At 35.6% G+C, this 19399-nt stretch overlaps 2 protein-coding genes across 2 annotated transcripts; both read right to left on the bottom strand.

The window, feature by feature from the left end:
- Window positions 1-7006: 7006 nt before the first annotated feature.
- On the bottom strand, window positions 7007-8118 carry LOC103447721 (osmotin-like protein). Its single transcript, XM_008386911.4, has one exon. The coding sequence runs from the start codon at window positions 8093-8095 to the stop codon at window positions 7307-7309; it is 789 nt and encodes a 262-aa protein (XP_008385133.2). The 5' UTR covers window positions 8096-8118; the 3' UTR covers window positions 7007-7306.
- A 6369-nt stretch (window positions 8119-14487) lies between these two features.
- LOC103447722 (osmotin-like protein) lies at window positions 14488-15546 on the bottom strand. The gene has a single exon (XM_008386912.4). It carries the CDS (start codon window positions 15535-15537, stop codon window positions 14761-14763), a length of 777 nt encoding a protein of 258 aa, XP_008385134.1. The 5' UTR covers window positions 15538-15546; the 3' UTR covers window positions 14488-14760.
- Between the last annotated feature and the right edge of the window lie 3853 nt (window positions 15547-19399).

Genomic DNA, 19399 nt, shown 5'->3' with positions numbered 1-19399 from the left:
AACCGCCACTTGAATTCTGCAATTGGCGGAGATCTAACCGTTGGATCATAATGAAATCTTAGGACGTTGTTCTAGGAACATAATGTGGATCCTTGGAAGTAACGGATCGGAAATCCGTGATGTAGATCTTCCGAATTGAATTACGAAGGGATGTGTTTTATGTAAATTATGTATTCTATTGGTAAAAACTCTAAGATGTGATTTGATAATTGTTCTAGGCGACGATGGTTCATGATGTCTCTGTATGCATGCTAGGGAGTCGTAGCGTGGACCTCAGGTGAGTGGGTCTTTTCCTTTCTATCGTATATAAATATAAATATATATATATATATATGATTGATAATTCCACAAACGGTTATAAATTGATTATTGCATATAATTACTGTGAAGGCTTTGAAGTATTAATGCGAACTACGAATGGCTTGATCCCTGTTTAGGGTACATAGGCAATCTAACGAGACGTTAGATGCAGCCATACAAGAAGTGAGATTAAATGATTGAGACAATAGCCTTGTTTAGGGAATTGAGTAATGTGAGGGACATTGGTGGAAAATATGAGATTTAACCTTATGATTTGGTGGTTAAATGTTGGTCATAAATCAATGTGTGAATAATCAAGAATTTGAAGTAAGGAAACGTAAGTAATGATAGTTAATTAAACTAGTGTCTAGTTGGGCTTATCACCGATAATTATTCTCGAAAATAAATAGTTCGGCAGTAGGGCGTTACAGCTTATGCATTTTTATGCCATATTATATATATATATATATATATATATATAATTGAAAATGCTATAACATGGTGGAGTATTAGATTGCATCATGGTTTATCTATATGTATATTACCTGCACATAATTATTGGGAACGCTTTGAAATACAAAGGTGAACGCAGGACACCAAGGTAAGTTCAAGTGAGTTTATGGTATTAGTTGAAATGATGGAGTTATGGCATGACTACATGTATGTTTTAGGAGTTATGGCATGACTACATGTATGTTTTAGGCAACTCCGACCTTGTCATACAGGTTGCCATGATAGGCAACTCCGACACTGTCATACAGGTTGCCCATGAGTCGTATATGTTACAATAGATGCAGTTAGAGCTCATAAACCTGCACCCCGATGTTAGTGTTCCCGCCCGTGGCCAGGGCACAGTCCTTCACGTGATGTTCACCTCCCGCACCTTAAGCTCACCTTAGATCTAAGGTAGGTGCACAGTCCTGTCGTACAGACCATTATAGGTGGTTCCAACTCGTAAGTGACCCGCGTTTATTCGCACAGTTTTCACGTGATCGTAGCACTTGAGCGTACTTATTTACACCCAGTCATGTCGTACAGGTCACTATAGGTGACTTCGACTTATGTGCTAGCATTGATTGATGAGATATGGATAAGTCGTACATGTCACTATAAGTGACTCCGACTTATGTGCTAGCATTGATTGATGAGATATGAATAAGTCGTACAGGTCACTATAGGTGACTCCGACTTATGAGCTAGCATTGATTAATGAGATATAGATAAGTCGTACAGGTCACTAACTCCGACTTATGAGCTAGCATTAATTGATGAGATATGGGTGCAGTCGTATATGTCACATTAGGTGACTCCAACTTGTGTGTTGATATAGATTATTAAGCACATGATTAATTATATTACTGATGAGTTGCTATGTCGCGGTATAGTTATGGAATCACCGTTGATATATTTTTGATTTCATATTGATACGTGATATAATTTTCTAGAAACTATACAGGTGTTGCATCGAGGGTTTATAACGTTTTAGAAGGCTTTTATTGAAAATTTTATTTCTAGGGCCACTCACCCTTGTTTTGTTTCCACCCTCCAGGTTTTATTATTTGAGCTTTCTTATCATCGAGGATTCGTGGCAAATCTTAGTATTGGAGATTTCTTTCGAGGGTATAATTCTTAATCCACTTTACTGTACTTATTTATGCTCTAATGTCACGTGTGAAATGGGTTCATTCCCGCTCACCAGCGCACTATGGTTCTTAGGCACCCTTAGGTTTAAATTTATTCACATTTTTTCACATCATCATATTTTATGGCTTCGTCACCTTCCAGGTGTTGACCAGCACAACTCGATTCAGAGTCTTAGTGGACATCTCGGATCGGGGTGTGTCATATATATATATATATATATATGGTGTGTCATACACACACACACACACATTTTGAATCAAATAACATTTTTGTACATGGTACGTAAATTACCTTTTTTTTTATGTATTATTACATATATTAGGTTTTTTTTTTTTGTAAATATATATTTATATATATGAACTCATAATGCCAGATACATAGAATTAAGCCAACAATTCTCATATTTGGTATTAATATGCAATGAATTTTTTAACATTAATCTCTTATTTTTCTTTTTGCAAAATCATTAACCCTCTCCTTACAATCTGCATTGAATTAATTGTGCACATCAAGTATGCAATAGGGGTATTTTAGGCATCTAAAAATGTAAAATGTGTAAAGTAATATGTAATTAATGAATTCACTTAGGTGGATCCTAGTCACTGGGTTTTTTTTTGTGTAAAAAAATTATTTTGAGTTTTATATGGAAAAAATTGAATTTGAAGGTTAAAGTCATATTTTCAGTAAATTTAAATGGCTTTGGAAGGGTTATTTGGTGAATGTTGTTTGAGAAAAAAATATCCCTTCAAATATGAACAAGAAAACAAAAATTCTAGAGTTTTGCTCCAAACTTTTTAATCTTTAAGATCGATTTTGACTAAAAATATAAAAACTAAAAGATTCTAAATATTCGGTACTCTGAGACATCGTAAAAAAGTCTAATCATTGAAAGACGAAAAGAGGAGGGAACTTGAATATTTTTGCACACTTAAGTAATGATAATGTTCATTATTTTATTGATCACCGTTAATAAGTTTAAATTTTAAAATTTATAAGTAGTGAATCAAAAATTATCTATTCTAAAATTGATGAATGAATTGACTATAGCTTAGCTACAGTCACAAGTTTGCCATCCAATTTCACCTTATTTACAAGAAACCCATCTCATTTGTGCTGTTATTGGGGCTGAGTTGTTTTGGGCTTCTCATGATACTTTCCTTGGGCTTTCTCATTTGTTGGTGTGAGGCCGGCCCTTTGGGAGTCTAAATGACGAGATTGCCCATCTGGGCTTCAGATCGCACCATCAGGATTACAAGTTAGAGGGGTGGAGTTGTCATTACGTTCTTAGGGTTTTAGAGGGATTGGGGTTAGGTTGTTCCCATCGTTTCCTTTTTCTTTCTTCAACCTAGCCATGACAGAGAGACAGAGAGATAGAGCTGTGATAAAGAGATAGAGAGATAGAGACAGATAGAGAGAGAGCGAGAGGGTAGAGGTAGGGGTTGGGATGACTGCCTATCTGTGCTTCAGATCGCACGATGAGGATTACAAGTTAGAGGGTGGAGTCGTCATTTCGCTCTTAGGGTTTCAAAGGGATTGGGGTTAGGTTGTTCCCCATTATTTCGTTCTTCTTTGTTCAACCTATGCCATCACAGAGAGACAGAGAGATAGAAGCAAATAGAGATAGAGAGAGAAAGAGCGGGAGGGGAGAGGTAGGGGTCGGGATCACTGCCCATTCTCTGTTGCATCGTCAGATAAGCTTTGTTTCAACTTACATTTTGTACCAAATTTTTACTTTTTTATATTGTTTCTTGCATTTATGGTTGCGTGCATGTGGTGATTGAAAGGTCAAAAAAAAAATTTGCAAATCTTTTTTCCATGTTTGGTTAGGTTAGACTTTTGTTTTTTTTTAATCAATTTGGGGATTTTCTGGGTCTCTATATACTTGGTTGCTTTTGGGTTTTTCTTCTCATTCTCGGTTCCTCTCTGTCTGAACATTTTTCCAAGGTTCGTTCCTTCACTTTTTTTTGCGTTTTCAATTTTTTCATCTGAGCTTTGCCATTCGTGTTTAATTACAATATTTCTGGTTGTAATAAACCCTTTGAATGTATTGTTAGCTTCTGTTTAGACTGTTGTTAGTTGTTGTTAAGTTGTTGCCATTTTTTGGTAATTAGTATTAAAAAAAAATTTAAAAGAAGTTTTTGTTCTGTGATTTGAATTGGAACAAAATCAGTAAACACAACAGACTGATTTACAATCTGTGATTTTCTTAAAAGAATGCCATTTTTAAATTGAGCTCTGTTTTAAATTATTTGTATTTGTGCCTCTGTGTCTGTGTATGTGCATATATGTGTGTGTGTGTGTGTGCAAATATTTATGCCTATAATAAACCCTTTGACCGTATTGTTAGCTTCTGTTTAGACTATTTTAGTTGTTGTTAAGTTGCTGCCATTTTTTGGTAATTAGTGTTAAAAAGTTTTTTTTTTTAAGAAGTTTTTGTTCTGTGATTTGAATTGGTAATTAGTGTGTAAAACCCTTTGACCAATTTAAATGAGATGTTTTTATTTAGATTGTTTGAGAACAAGAAAACTAATTGTTCTTTTCTTGTTTATGGATTGCAGGAAACGTACCGCCAACTCAGGATTTTGCATTACAAGTTTCATTCACTAACCCTAAATTTTTAATGTTGTGCGACTATAACTATTTGTGGCTTACTTATTTGTTTATCCAAAATATTTTTGTGTGGTTTGTGCAAAACGTTTTTCATTTGGTGTTTATTATTGGACAACGATGTGATTAATTAGGGTTCTTTAAAAAACCTTTAAAAAACGTTGCTCCTTTAACTGTTTGCGGATTAATCTAGGTTTCATTTTCCGTATGTGTTTATCTTTTGCTAATGAATTTTATAAATGTATGTGTTTATCTTTTGCCAATGAATTCTAGAGTGTTGTTAGTTGTTGTTAAGTTGCTGCCATTTTTTGGTGATTAGCATTAAAAACTTTTTTTTTTCAAGAAGTTTTTGTTTTGTGATTTGAATTGGAACCCTTTAACTAAACATGTTTTTAGAGTGTGTACATCTATATGTATGTCTGTGTACATGTAAAAAACTCTTTAACTAACTACACATTTTTACAATTGTGAAACACTCCCATTTGCTGAAAAGTGCAATTTATATGTGTGCATGTGTATAAATGTATGTGCAAGTATATGTATCAGTATATACCAAAGTATATGTCTAGATATATGTATAGGCATCTGTATAAATATATGTATATCTGTGTGCATGTATATATGTATGTATGCATCTGTGTGTGTATGCACATGTATGTGTATGTATGTATGCATATGTGTGTGTATGTGCATGCATACATCTGTATATATGCATCTGTTTATGTGTATGTGCATGCATACATCTGTATATATGCATCTGTTTCTGTACATACATGCGCGTATGTATGTATGCATGCATGCATTTGTGTGTATGTACATGTATATGTATGTATGCATGCTGTGTGTGTATGTACATGTATATATGTATGTATGCATGCATCTGTGTGCGTGTGTGTGTGTATGTACATGTAGATGTGTGTATATGTAAGGTTTAGGGTTTAGATAGTTTGTGTCTGGAGTGAGTGGTCTCTAATATTTAGGGAAAATTTCGAAGTTAGTTACTGTTACAGGATTAGTGGTGATGGATTTTCTATGTTTGTGAATTTCAGAAATTTAGATACTCGAAGGGAACACTTGGGGCTTTGGCTTTTTGAGGTATATTCATTCATAGCGGTTTTGTAACTATAGAATGTCTTTTATTTAAAGGTTTAAAGGTGTAACTATAGAATGTCATTGCAACTTTTGTCAACGTAAACTTTCCTTAAAGTAATTTTGATTGTATATTGGCTCTCGATGTCAACTTAATAGAGTAGCAATGTAAATTAAATTGCTTATTTTATGTATCAATTCACCTATCTCTTGCTTTTTCTTTCATTTGGAGATGATTGTCTAAATGTGTGGTTTTGTGAGCGTTACTCATGTAAAATGTGCGTTATCTGAATTGATACATTTAAGAATGTGATTGTATTGTTGTAGCATTTTTAGTTAATTTTTTTATGAATATTATACATTGATTGAATACCCGTAGTAAAGCGTTGGTATTCCTGCTAGTGCATCCTAAAGCAAAAGGGTAAACACTTACAAGTGATAGCACAGTGCCAAATTTCGAGAAAGAAAAGAAGCAAAAAATTTGTTTGGCTTTCTTTTTATTTATTTATTTATTTTTGTCTCTTCTTTTTTCTTCAGAGGCTATATATATATATATATATATATATATATATATATCTGTGTCAACCTGTGCCCTTCGTTCGTGCACCCATCTGATACTCCTCAGAGATTAAAAATGGCCAACGATCATTTCCGGATTCTTTTGATGAGAATTCTAAGAATATGTGAATCGTGTTCATTCATTGTGTATCATGCTGTCAGTTTTTATTTAATACGGTTTGTATTTAATTTTAAATAAAAATATTTAAAATAATTTATGATCACACAAGATCCTTCAAATCCTCATAAAAAAGATCCGGCGACGATCTGGGTTTGATGGCCAACAAGATTCTAAAGATGGAACCTTTGGCCACTTCCCTGCGATCTGCTTCTGCTTTTACTAACTTTCGCAAATCCAACTTCTTTTTTCCGCAAATTATTATTATCATCGTCTATACTCTCTTAATACAACTTTGTCAAATTTGATCAAATTTTTTTCTCGGGTTAATCTTTAATTAACTGCTCACTTTTAAATTATATAACTGGAGATTAACTTATTAGTTAAGCCCTCGAAAGCTTTAAATAAACAAAAACAAAAATCCCATTAATTAAACTCCTACTAATTAACTTGATAGATGTCAGCTTACTGCACTTGGAACTTGGAAGATGCTTTAATTGTCACAAACCCTGCACCCATGTTTCGGACTTCTTGAGTTCCATCTCGGTTCTCTCTTTTATAAGATATCAAAGATTTTTATTTAGTAAAAACCTTAACATATATATGTCACATTCCCTTAATTATTTTCTTTTTTTCTCTAGTACCAACACTAATTTTATTTGGCCATAAAAAATAAAACAACAAAGCAAGAAACGTAATACTAAGCACAATTCTGTTATGTTTAAAACACTTCCATTACATAACCATCCCTAAACATTACACAAATTACACAAACAAACCGTCCACAGCCCCATAATACACAAAATTTTTCCAGGGTACCCCCGTAAACACACATTAGTTAACCAGACCTGTTTTGATCCTTTTATTTTCTTTAATATTTCCCCCCGTAAACACACATTATTTTTTATTGTAATTAAAAACGAGGACAGCGACTCAACTGCACGTTGAAGTGTTGAACCAGTTGGAAGCTGGAACCATACGCCTCACTGTCTAGGGACAGAAGATGACCTTGAGCTCGCGTGGCGACGAGCACTGGTGCATGAGCGGAGGGCTGTCGTAGGCGAACGTGAAGGTGGTGGGACACGCGTGCTTGAAGAACTGCGAGTAGCTCGAAGCCCGACAAGTCTGGGGGCTGTTGTAGTGGTTCCGACAGCACAGCTTGTCCGTGCCGAACGCCTCGCACCCGCTCTTGCACGCCACGACGCCCTTCGGTGACTTCACCTTCAGTCGGTCGGGACACGTGGCGAGCAGGTCGGCCTTGCAACCGACGACGGGGCACCGGCCTTGGCCCTTGTGAGGGGTGACGGTCATGGGGACGTTGAAGCCGTCGACGAGGCTGACGCCGTAGGAGAATAGGTCGCGGGGGCCGCCTTGGTGGAGGTCTATCTGCGCAAGGGTGGACGGGGCAGCGCCTCCGGCTCCGTTGCACTCGAGACGGCCGCCGCAGTCGCCGGTGAGGCAGGAGAGGCGAGGTCCCTTTTGGGTGCAATGGGTGCGGGCCCAGATGCGGCCGGACCAGGGCTGGATGGGGGCGGGGAAGGAGCGATGGTTGAAGGGTTTGAGGAAGAAGCCGCCGCGTTGAAGGACGGGGTGGCCGGAGTTGGGCTGGATGGCGGGCCAGATGGGGAAGGGGCAGTTGTTGACGACAGTCAGGATGGATTGTGGATGCTTAGTGGCGTGGGCAACGGTGGAGAGGATCAGGAATGTGGCGGAGAGGATCAGGAGAGTGGTGGCGGAGAGGAGTGGGAGTGAACGAGAGTAAGAGCGAGAGGGAGCCATTTCTCTTAATTTTCTGGATAAATGAATGTGGGAAAGTGTAGGGTCTTGGGTAGGGTTTTATAGAGAAGAGAAATGCCATACACCGAGCCACGTGTATGGAGCCATGGTGTGAGTGAAAAGCCGTAATTGCCCTTAAGTTTCAGTGTGTCGGAACGTTGGTGGGGGGTTTACGTGAGCATGCCTTTTTCTTGGTAGTACACAGTGACAGTACTAGCTTACGTTTGTTAGGTCTTCCCATAATTTTATAGGATTTATCAAATCTTTCCATTGATTATTTAAATTAATTCGGGGGTCTTGTCCTTTTGAATTCGTTACTGTTATCATAAGATAAAGCATTCCACGCTTCATTCATTCGGTATACACTGTACCTAATAATAGAATCTGAATGTTATGAGTAGAGTTAAATAATATGGTGTTTATTGTTCAGCTCTATTAGTTGTCCACACAGAATCACAAATAATTAAAAGCTATTCATGTTTTTCACATATTCACATATTCGTGTTCCTTAAGCGGAAAAATAAAATAACTATATATAAATAATAGACCACTTGTAAGTGGATGATGATCATCTTCAGATTCTCTTTCCGAGGATCCTAGGGATCTTCACATTTAACCATTCATCGTATATCGTGCGATAAATTTTCGTTAGGCACTGTTTGTATTTAATTTTAAATAAATAATTTAAAATAATTTTTAACCGCACGATGTACAATGAACGGCTATGATATGAGGATCCCTAAGATCTCCACAATTTGAAGCCGGATGGGATTCAAATTCCTTAAAAGTGACAACATCTAACTCATTGTCATAGAGAACGATTGTTTGTGTCGTTTTGAATAAGTTCCCAATCCAAACACAAGTATTGTAGTAGCATGATTAGTGCTAAACGTATAGATCGTTCATCAGTAATTGGAAGTAAGAGCATCTTCAAAGAAGATGTCAAATATAGTATGTCAAAATTTTATTTGATGGTTGATGTGACAAATTGAATACAAGTGCTAAATTCTCTTCTTTTCCAATGGATGTGTCAAATATTTATTTTGTTATTTTATTAGGCCTAGAGTTACATTAATCAAAATTAGTTTTAGTTTTTATTCTATTGGTTGTTAATGGGACCTATGCATTAAAAATTAAATTAAATTTTTTTACTCCTTCTTTGTTTGTTGTAAAAAAAGGCATCTAGAAAGTAAGGAATCAAATGACTCACATGCCACATCATAGATGGCATATCCATTGGAGAACACTTAAATGTTTTTTGATCCTATTTAACATATTTGACATCTCCTTTGAAGATGGTCTAAACAATTAAAGTTTTCTATATCAAACCACCTTATAATTTAATCCGAATTAGAGAGGGGGTTAGAATTAAGGGAATTTTAAAAGTTTCTGGTACCGTTCACTTTAACGAAAAATCATATTTTTACATTAAAAAGTCAATCTTGTTACTATTAACTTTACCATTTATTTTGTCCTTATTGTTAAAACTCAAAATTTTCAAATCATTTTTATTAGTTTTCCTTAGAATTAACCTGCAATAATGATGGTGCCCACATCTAAATAGACTAAACTTCTTATTCGAAATCCAAAATATTGTTCAAAAGACAGAATTACCCTTTGGTTTCAGTGTGTCAGAGAGGTAGGTTTACTGGAGAAGGGGTTTGAAGCTAGGTCAATTTCTATGGGTAAAAGAATATAGTTTGTTCCATCAATTATTTAAATTATTTTTGGGGAGTCTATAATGGTCAGAAACCGCCAGAGATAGCTAGGCTTAAAACTGAGTTTGGCAAAGAAATTTATTTAAATTGTTCGTCAACGAAGTAGAAATGCAATGCAAGTCATAAACCATCTGTAATTTTGTACAGTATTTTAAGATAATTCTTAATATATTACTTTCCAAGTATCTTAATTTTTAAATTTTTATACATCAAATAACATTGGAACCAATGAAGGAACCGGTGGGGTTTTACGGGAGGAGCAGTCGTACGAGTTATACATAGAGTTTGGGGTATACGAACGGTCACAATAAAGCAGCATCAATCTACAATCTTTGTCATCCTTTGTTAATTTTTTGCAATGAGTAAGACTATTTTGTTGAGAGATATGATAACAAGGCTCACCTCGTGTTCGTACCATACTTGACAAATCCCGAAACTAACAAACATCGGTCAACGTTATACCGTCAAGGACCTATAAGAGTTTTCCTCCAACCAGGAGGCCAATCACAGCGCAACAAGTGTCAACACCAAGAGGCCAATCATAGGGCGACATGTGTCAACATCAAAGACGAATCACAGCATGACACATGTCAAGGCCAGAACAAAGCTAGAAACTCTCTTCTATAAAAGGAGATCATTCTCCCACAATAATCTCTAATATCATTTGTACTAAATCATTCACTAGTACTCACTAAAGGAGAGCTTGAACCTATGTACTTTTGTAAACCTTTCACAATTAATTAGAACTCCCTTACTCTGTGGACGTAGCCAATCTGGGTGAACCATGTACATATTGTGTTGCTTGCTTCTCTGTCTCTATCCATTTACATACTTATCCACACTAGTGACCGGAGCAATCTAGCGAAGGTCACAAACTTGACACTTTCTATTGTAACAAAATCCTCACTGATTTTGTGCATCAACACCTCGTATTTTTACGATGTTTCATAATATTGGCATGAAAATTAAGTTAACGATTCACTTTATATTTTTACGATGTTTTATAATATTGGCATGAAAATCAAGTTAACAACTCATCTTATATTTTTACAATATTTTATAATATTAGCACGAAAATTAAATTAAACATTAACTTAAGAGTCTACAGAGAGTCTTATTTTAAAAAAGTATCCTTATCATTTCTCAGACATGGTATTGTTGCATCTCAAAAGTGCAGCAATACCCTGTTTGCCTAACCTGGAAAGAGATCCTCTCTAGTTCTCTTCCACCAAATCCATCCAATCAATTAATCCGGGCACTTGAAATTTGATCCAACAGCTAAAATTATTATAACTTTTAAAGGAGTCTCATGTTTGTAGCCCTTGGATCAAAATTCAAGGATCCGGATTAATTGATTGGATGAATTTGATGGAAGAGATCCGAAGAAGATCTCTTTCCGCCTAACCTATTACACAGGGACATGGTATTGCTACAACCAGATCGTTTCAAGATTCTGGTAAGGCTCACTTCCCAAGGTCCTTCTCTCTGTCTTGGCTACAACTCTAATAGGATATTATATAATCTAAAAGATATCCAAGATATAATAGAATTTACACAATCCCATTTATAATCTAATAGGACTGCAACATAATCCCATATACGATTGCATTTGTTTGTTTAAATTAGAGGTGCAAGTTGGATTGAAAATTCTAAACCGCACCGAAAACTTTGGTTTTGAGTTTGCCATGTCGCCAATCGTGTGCGCTACCAAAGTCCGTTGGGAGTATCACAAGTTACAACACTTTTTGGTACACACACTTGTTCATTTTTGTGATGCATTGCTCATTCTTCATTCATGATTTTAATTTTAAACGGCTTTGGAAGGGTTATTTGGTGAATATTGTTTGAGAAAAAAAATATTCCTTCAAATATGAACAAGAAAACAAAAATTCTAGAGTTTTGCTCCAAATTTTTAATCTTTAAGATTGCTTTTTACTAAAAATATAAAAACTAAAAGATTCTAAATATTCGGTACTTTGAGACATCATAAAAATGTCTAATCATCGAAAGACGAAAAGAGGAAGTAACCTGAATATTTTTGCACACTCAAGTAATAGTAACTTTCATTATCTTGTTGAATAAGTTTAAATTTCAAATTCTATATGAAATGGATTGAAAATACATCCTAAAGCAAAAGGGTAAACACTAACACGTAATAGAGAGATTTTTCAGTGTGATCGGTACACGGGATGATATATCACGTGTCACAAAACAAATAATGGGATATATGTGCTAAAAAATTAATAACTTAAAAATTAAAATTTCCTACCATTCTTATTAAAACACATAGTGTACCACTTATGTTTTCATCACAACTAAAAATTTCTCCACGTAATAGCACAGTGCCAAATTTCGAGAAAGAAAAGAAGCAAAAGATTTCTGTGGCTCTAAAGCTCACCATTCTCTTTTCTTTTTTTTTTTTGGTAAACCACAATTTCTCTTTCTTTATTTTTTCTTTTTTTTTTCTCTTCTTTCTTCAGAGGCTATATATCCGTGTCAACCTGTGCCCTTCGTTCCTGCTTACCATCAGATACTCCTCAGAGATTCGAATTCCTTTTTCTAAAGATGGGACCTTTGGCCACTTTCCTGCGATCTGCTTCTGCTTTTATTACTCTCGCAAATCCAACTTCTTTTTTTTTTCACTGTTCTAAAAATTATCACCTAAACTTTAGGTAATTGATCACCGTCTCGATTAATGTATAAACATTTAAAAATTAAGAAATATCGCTTATACCTACTGATGCACCCATCTAGACTGTCTAGGCACCTACTTAGCCCACCCAAACCTGCTTAGGCATCAACTAGGTTGTGACTCACTTAGACAGAAAATAGATAGCTTTCATTTTGCATTTTTTTTAAATAAATTGTAAAGACTTGTTGAAACTTAAATGAAGATACATTATATGCTTGTTCCTATATGTCCAATACTTCATAATATATATGTCATTCTATTTTGTAGTTTATTATAAAATTATACATATATATATATATTAAATATAAACAGACATTTATTTATACGTAATATAATATATTTACTTAAATCCGCTTAATTTGCCTAAACACCCTTCTAACCGTCTATACGCTAGGTCCAGCCCGCCGCGTCTTTTTGAACTTTGCTTTTTTCCGCAAATCATTATTATCATCGTCTTTACTCTCTTAACACAACTTTGTCAAATTTGATCAATTTTTTTTTTCTCGGGTAAATCTTTAATTAACTGCTGACTTTTAAATTATATAACTGGACTTTCTGCCTACCACTCGCGACTTAACTTATTAGTTAGGACTAGGATTGTCTACCCTTTCCATGCCCTCCTATATTCTGTGATCACGGTTAAGTCACGTCAACATTTTATATTGATTTTTTTATAGAAATAATAAGACAAAAAGTAATGAGAATATAAAATATTAATGTGGCTTAAACGTGACCACAAAAATAAGAAGGCATGGGGAGGGCAGACAATCAAAGTCCTATTAGTTAAGCTCTCTAAAGCTTTACATAAACAAAAACAAAAATCCCATTAATTAAACTCCTACTAATTTACTTGATAGATGTCAGCTACTGCACTTGGAACTTGATAAGATATCAAAAGATTTTTATTTAGTAAAAGCCTTAACATATATATATATATATATATATGGAAAAATTAGGTTCTCATCCTTCCTTTTACTACTCCATTGATTAAAATCTTATTAATTTTTAATTTTTGATCAAGGTCCTTGGTATTATTAAATCATTAATTATTTCAATAATTAAATATTTTTTATTTCTAAATATATTCATTTAATGTTAAAAATGTTACAATTAGTATATTTATATTTATGACTAAATTTTTTATCATATATTTTTAGTTTTAGTTTGTATCCATTTTTAATTTGTAATTTTTTTTAATTTGTACCAATTTTCTTTTCAATTTTAATTTGTACCCATATATTAATTTCTTTTTGTGCCCATATTTTTTAAAGTTTATTTGTATTTGTACCCATATTTTTTTTTATTCGTACTTTTTATTTTGCTAAATGTACCCATGCTAATTATATGTACCCATTCATGTAAAACATTTTAATCTTAAAATGTACTCATTCTTAAATATACAAATTTGTTATATGTAAAATGTACCATTTTTTTAATATAAAATCTATTCAATTTTTTTCTAATCCATTTTTAAACTTATATGGGTACATTCTTTTTTCTTTGATTTTAAAATGTATCTATGTCAAGTTTAACCGAAGAAATTTACTAATGTTATTAAGCCTAATATCTTTTCTTTTTTTTTTTGTGATTTTGAAGAATGTACCCATGTTTTGATTGTTTTGGTTAATTTTGATGAATGTACCCATGTTTACACACACACACACACAATAGTAGATTATATTTTAATATTTTTAATCCCACAAATTATGGTTTTTTATTTAAAATCTCATTTAATTAAACAACTAAAATTTCTAATTTTTAATTTAAAAAAAAATAGTAACGTACATAGAAATAAATTATCACATTAATTTCAGGGATCTCAATCAAAAATTAAAAACTAACAAGGTTTCAATAAAAAAATATTCATGACTAAGAACCGCATCCAAAGTCTCCCTATATATATATATATATTTCACATTCCCTTATTTATTTTCTTTTTTTCTCTGGGACCAGCACTATAAGCAAGAAATGTAATACTAAGCACATTTATGTTATGCTTAAAACACTTCCATTACGTAAAACATTACACAAATTACACAAACAAACCATCCACACCCCCATACTACACAAATTTTTTTCCGGGGTACCCCCGTAAACACACATTAGTTAACCAGACCTGTTTTGATCCTTTTATTTTCTTTAATATTTCCCCCTGTAAACACACATTATTTTTTATTGTAATTAAAAACGAGAACAGCGACTCAACTGCACGTTGAAGTGTTAAACCAGTTGGAAGCTGGAACCATACGTCTCACTGTCTAGGGACAGAAGAGGACCTTGAGCTCGCGTGGCGACGAGCACTGGTGCATGAGCGGAGGGCTGTCGTAGGCGAACGTGAAGGTGGTGGGACACGCGTGCTTGAAGAACTGCGAGTAGCTCGAAGCCCGACAAGTCTGGGGGCTGTTGTAGTGGTTCCGACAGCACAGCTTGTCCGTGCCGAACGCCTCGCACCCGCTCTTGCACGCCACGACGCCCTTCGGTGACTTCACCTTCAGTCGATCGGGACACGTGGCGAGAAGGTCGGCCTTGCAACCGACGACGGGGCACCGGCCTTGGCCCTTGTGAGGGGTGACGGTCATGGGGACGTTGAAGCCGTCGACGAGGCTGACGCCGTAGGAGAATAGGTCGCGGGGGCCGCCTTGGTGGAGGTCTATCTGCACAAGGGTGGACGGGGCAGCGCCTCCGGCTCCGTTGCACTCGAGACGGCCGCCGCAGTCGCCGGTGAGGCAGGAGAGGCGAGGTCCCTTTTGGGTGCAATGGGTGCGGGCCCAGATGCGGCCGGACCAGGGCTGGATGGGGGCGGGGAAGGAGCGATGGTTGAAGGGTTTGAGGAAGAAGCCGCCGCGTTGAAGGACGGGGTGGCCGGAGTTGGGCTGGATGGCGGGCCAGATGGGGAAGGGGCAGTTGTTGACGACAGTCAGGATGGATTGTGGATGCTTAGTGGCGTGGGCAACGGTGGAGAGGATCAGGAATGTGGCGGAGAGGATCAGGAGAGTGGTGGTGGAGATGAGTGAGAGGGAGCGAGAGGGAGCCATTTCTCTTGATTTTCTGGATAAATGAGTGTGGGAGAGAGTAGGGTTTTGGGCGGGGTTTTATAGAGAAGAGAAATGCCGTACACCGATCCACGTGTACGGAGCCATGGTTTGAGTGAAAAGCCGTAATTGCCGTTAGGTTTCAGTGTGTCAGAAGATTGTTTTTGTTTTTTTTTTGGGGGGGGGGGGGTGTTTACGCGAGCATGCTTTTTTCTTGGTTTTGTAGTACACAGTGAAAGTCCTAGCTTATTCTGGGATCCCGTCTTTTTGGATTAGTTACTGTTATCATAAGTTAAAACATTTTACGCTTGATTTATTCTGTACATATTGTATTTAATAACAGAAAATTTTATGAATAGAGATGAATAATATGGTGTTCACTGTTCAGATATATTAGTTATACAGAGTCGCAAATAATTAAAAGCTATTTATGTTTTTAGGTAATTCACATATTTACATATTTGTGTTCTTTAAGCGGAAAAAAAATAACTATATATAAAGAACCTGACCATTTAAAAGTAGATGAGGTTTTTTTTTGGGATTCTCTTCCCAAGTGTTTTAGGGATCCTCATATTTTAATCGTTCATCGTATATCATACAGTAAGTTTTCGTCAAATACTATTTATATTTAATTTTAAATAAAAAATTCAAAAAGATTTATGATATCAAAATATACGATGAATTGATAGGATGTGATGATCTCTAGAATATGTACAATTTGAATCCGAATGAGATTCAAATCCCTTAAAAGTGACAACATCGAACTCATTGTCATAGAGAACAATTGTTTGTGTTGTTTCCAATAAAGAAACACATATAAAATGGTTCCCAATGCAAACACAAGTATTGTAGTAGCATGATTAGTGCTAAACATATAGATCGTTCATCAATAATTGTAAGTAAACAATTAAAGTTTTTAGGTATCAAACCACTTCATAACTTATCCGAATTATAGAGGGTGTTAGAATTAACTTACCGTGCCCACATCTAAATAGACTAAACTTTCGATGTGAAAAAGACAGAATTACCCTCTGGTTTCAGTGTGTCAGAGAGGTTGGTTTACTTGAGAAGGGGTTTGAAGGGAATTGGATCCTCTTGGGATCCTCCTGATCCATTAACACGGACGGTTGTATTTTGATTCAACGGCTACAATTATCGTAACTTTTAAAAGAACCTCCTGTTTGTAGTCGTTGGATCAAAATCTAACGGCCCGTGTTATTGGGTCAAGAGGATCCGAGGCTTTGGCTCGGAGAGGATCCAATTTCGGTTTGAAGCTAGGTCAATTTCTATGGGTAAATAAATATAGTTTGTTCCATCAATTATTTAAATTATTTTTGGGGAGTCTGTGATGGTCAGAAACCGCCAGAGATAGCTAGGCTTAAAACTTAGTTTGATAAAGAAATTTATTTAAATTGTTCGTCAACGAATAAGTAGAAATGCAAGTCATAAACCGTCTGTAATTTTGTACTGTATTTTAAGATAAGTCTTAATTTATTACTTTCAAGTATTGTAATTTTTAAACTTTTATACATCAAATAACATTGGAACCAATGAAGGAAGCGGTGGGGTTTTACGGGAGGAGCAGTCGTACAAGTTATGTATAGAGTTCGAGGTAGACGGACCGTCACGACAAAGCAACATCAATCTACAAGCGCTCTCGTCTTTTGTTAACCTTTTGCAATGAGTAAGACTACTCTGTTGAGAGAAATGATAACGAGGCTCACCTCCTATTTTTACGATATTTTATAATATTAGTACGAAAATTAAGTTAACAATTCATGTTATATTTTTACGACATTTTATAATATTAGCATGAAAATTAAATTAAACATTGACTTAAGAGTCTTCAGAAAAGCTTAATTTTAAAAAGTATTATTATCAATTCTTGCATATGGTATTGCTGCATCTTGAGAGTGCAGCAATACCCTGTTTACCTAAACTATTACATAGGAACATGGTATTATTGCTACAGCCAGAGAGTGTCAAGATTCCGGTAAGGCTCACTTCCCAAGGTCCTCCTCTGTGTCTTGCCTACTAAGTCCTGGCATCCCTACCTTAGTACCTTCGGATTCGGTAGTTCAGTGTGATATCCAGGGTGTTTTTTTTTTTTTTTTTTTTCATTTTTGTTACTTTAGTGAATTAAGTTGTTAGAGATAATTGTACTTGATTTGACTGGGACGCGAGGAAGAGGAGATGGATTGCATGGAAATTTTCAGATTTTATTTTATTTAAAAAAAAAAAAAACAATGTGCAGGTTTTATTATAAAAGAAAAAAGCAAACCAATGAAAACGAATAAAAATATTCAAAAATTTAATCGAATCTGTGGTATTAGAATCTTTTAAAACATTGGCTCAAATTGTCCACGGCTACTTTATTGTGAATTTTGTTCTTCGCCTTTTTGTCAGCGGTTTTTTTATTAACCCAAAAAATAGTACTAGAGGTCATAATTTAACAAAAAATCAGACCGAATGAAATCCAATCCACACCTAATAGTTTCTTTAAAGCAAAAGTTTATACCTACGTGCTAAGATAAAGAATTCAACATACAATGACTCGGGAAAGGAAAAACCGAACTATTTGAAGTGAAAATGGGTTTAATGAAAAGGTAAAATGAGTTTTAATTTTTTTTAAATAAATAGTGTAAGCATAAGGGACTTGTTATAAATAGCCTTTCTATTTAGAAAAACATTTTATGCAAGGGAAAAATGTTCGTACACACCTTAAGTTTAATCATGTCCATTATTTCCGTTTGATTTATTCAATGCAACGGCAATAAATAAAAAGAAATGGTGAGAAGTTAAAAATGGTGTGTCAATTAGTACTACGATTTAGTGGTATTTATTGTCCTTTGTAAGTGAGAGGTTTTAAATTTGATTCTCGTCAAAGACGAAGTTGAGTATAGATACTACCGATTGTGCAAAAAAAAAAAAGTGTGAAAATCATCTCCATTTTCACATATATAATATATTCAAATTCAGTTGACAATGTGGTCCTTAGGCTTGCAAACCATTTAAAACCTGTAGTGGGTTTTTCATGATTGGTTTTCTAAAGCCATTTTTCACGGGCTATCAAGATTTACCATAAAGATTTGGAAATAATTTTTTTTTTCTAGGAAGACTGGAAAATATCATTACCAGGGCACAAGCCAACAGTACAAAGAAAGCCCACAAGAGGGGCAAGCACAACAAAACACACGAAAGGTGTGAGGGACAACAACATAAGGACACTGCCACAAAGGCCAGATGTCATCCCACCACACCCCAACAACACAAAAACCCTTAAGGAGGGCAAGGAAGTCCATCCTTGTTGAGAATGTGAATCAATGAAGATGGGGGTCGTCTGACCCAACAGTTGCCACACATTTCCATGTTCTGCCTCGACGCCAAAAAGTCTGTCGTCTGGTTAGCTGATCTTGGAATCCAAGACTAGCGACAGCCCTGGAAAGAGGTCCCCAATTTTAAAATATTTTCCAAGATTGGAAAAACTTCCCAGCTACCATTTGAAATATCTCCATTCAAGGAAGAGACCACCTTAAGTGAGTCCGACTCCGCAACCACCCAACCCAAACCCAGCTTAGCCGCCAACTCACATCCCTTCAGCACCGCCATTGCCTCCACAAACACCACTGATGGAGCCACAATAGAAAGTTTATGAGCCGCCACAAATTGCCCCTCATGGTCTCTCAACACAGCTGCTAAATTGGTCCTACCACTCACAGGGGACCAACTAGCATCCACATTAATTTTGATGTAGAGGGTAATTGGACAGCACCATCGAGGATCGGGCCTGGAAGAATCGATGATAGATCGGGATATAAAAGACTTTGGGACCTGCACCTCCCAAAAGGAAACCAAGGATAATGAG

Source organism: Malus domestica, chromosome 11 (genome assembly GCF_042453785.1).
Source record: "Malus domestica chromosome 11, GDT2T_hap1".
NCBI classification, from domain to species: domain Eukaryota; kingdom Viridiplantae; phylum Streptophyta; class Magnoliopsida; order Rosales; family Rosaceae; genus Malus; species Malus domestica.
Note: the sequence above shows the minus strand (reverse complement) of the source record. Positions and strands in the feature narration are given on the sequence as shown.

Coding starts and splice junctions, on each gene's coding strand:
- LOC103447721 (XM_008386911.4), bottom strand. CDS start 8,095: ATGGCTCCCTCTCGCTCTTACTCTCGTTCACTCCCACTCCTCTCCGCC.
- LOC103447722 (XM_008386912.4), bottom strand. CDS start 15,537: ATGGCTCCCTCTCGCTCCCTCTCACTCATCTCCACCACCACTCTCCTG.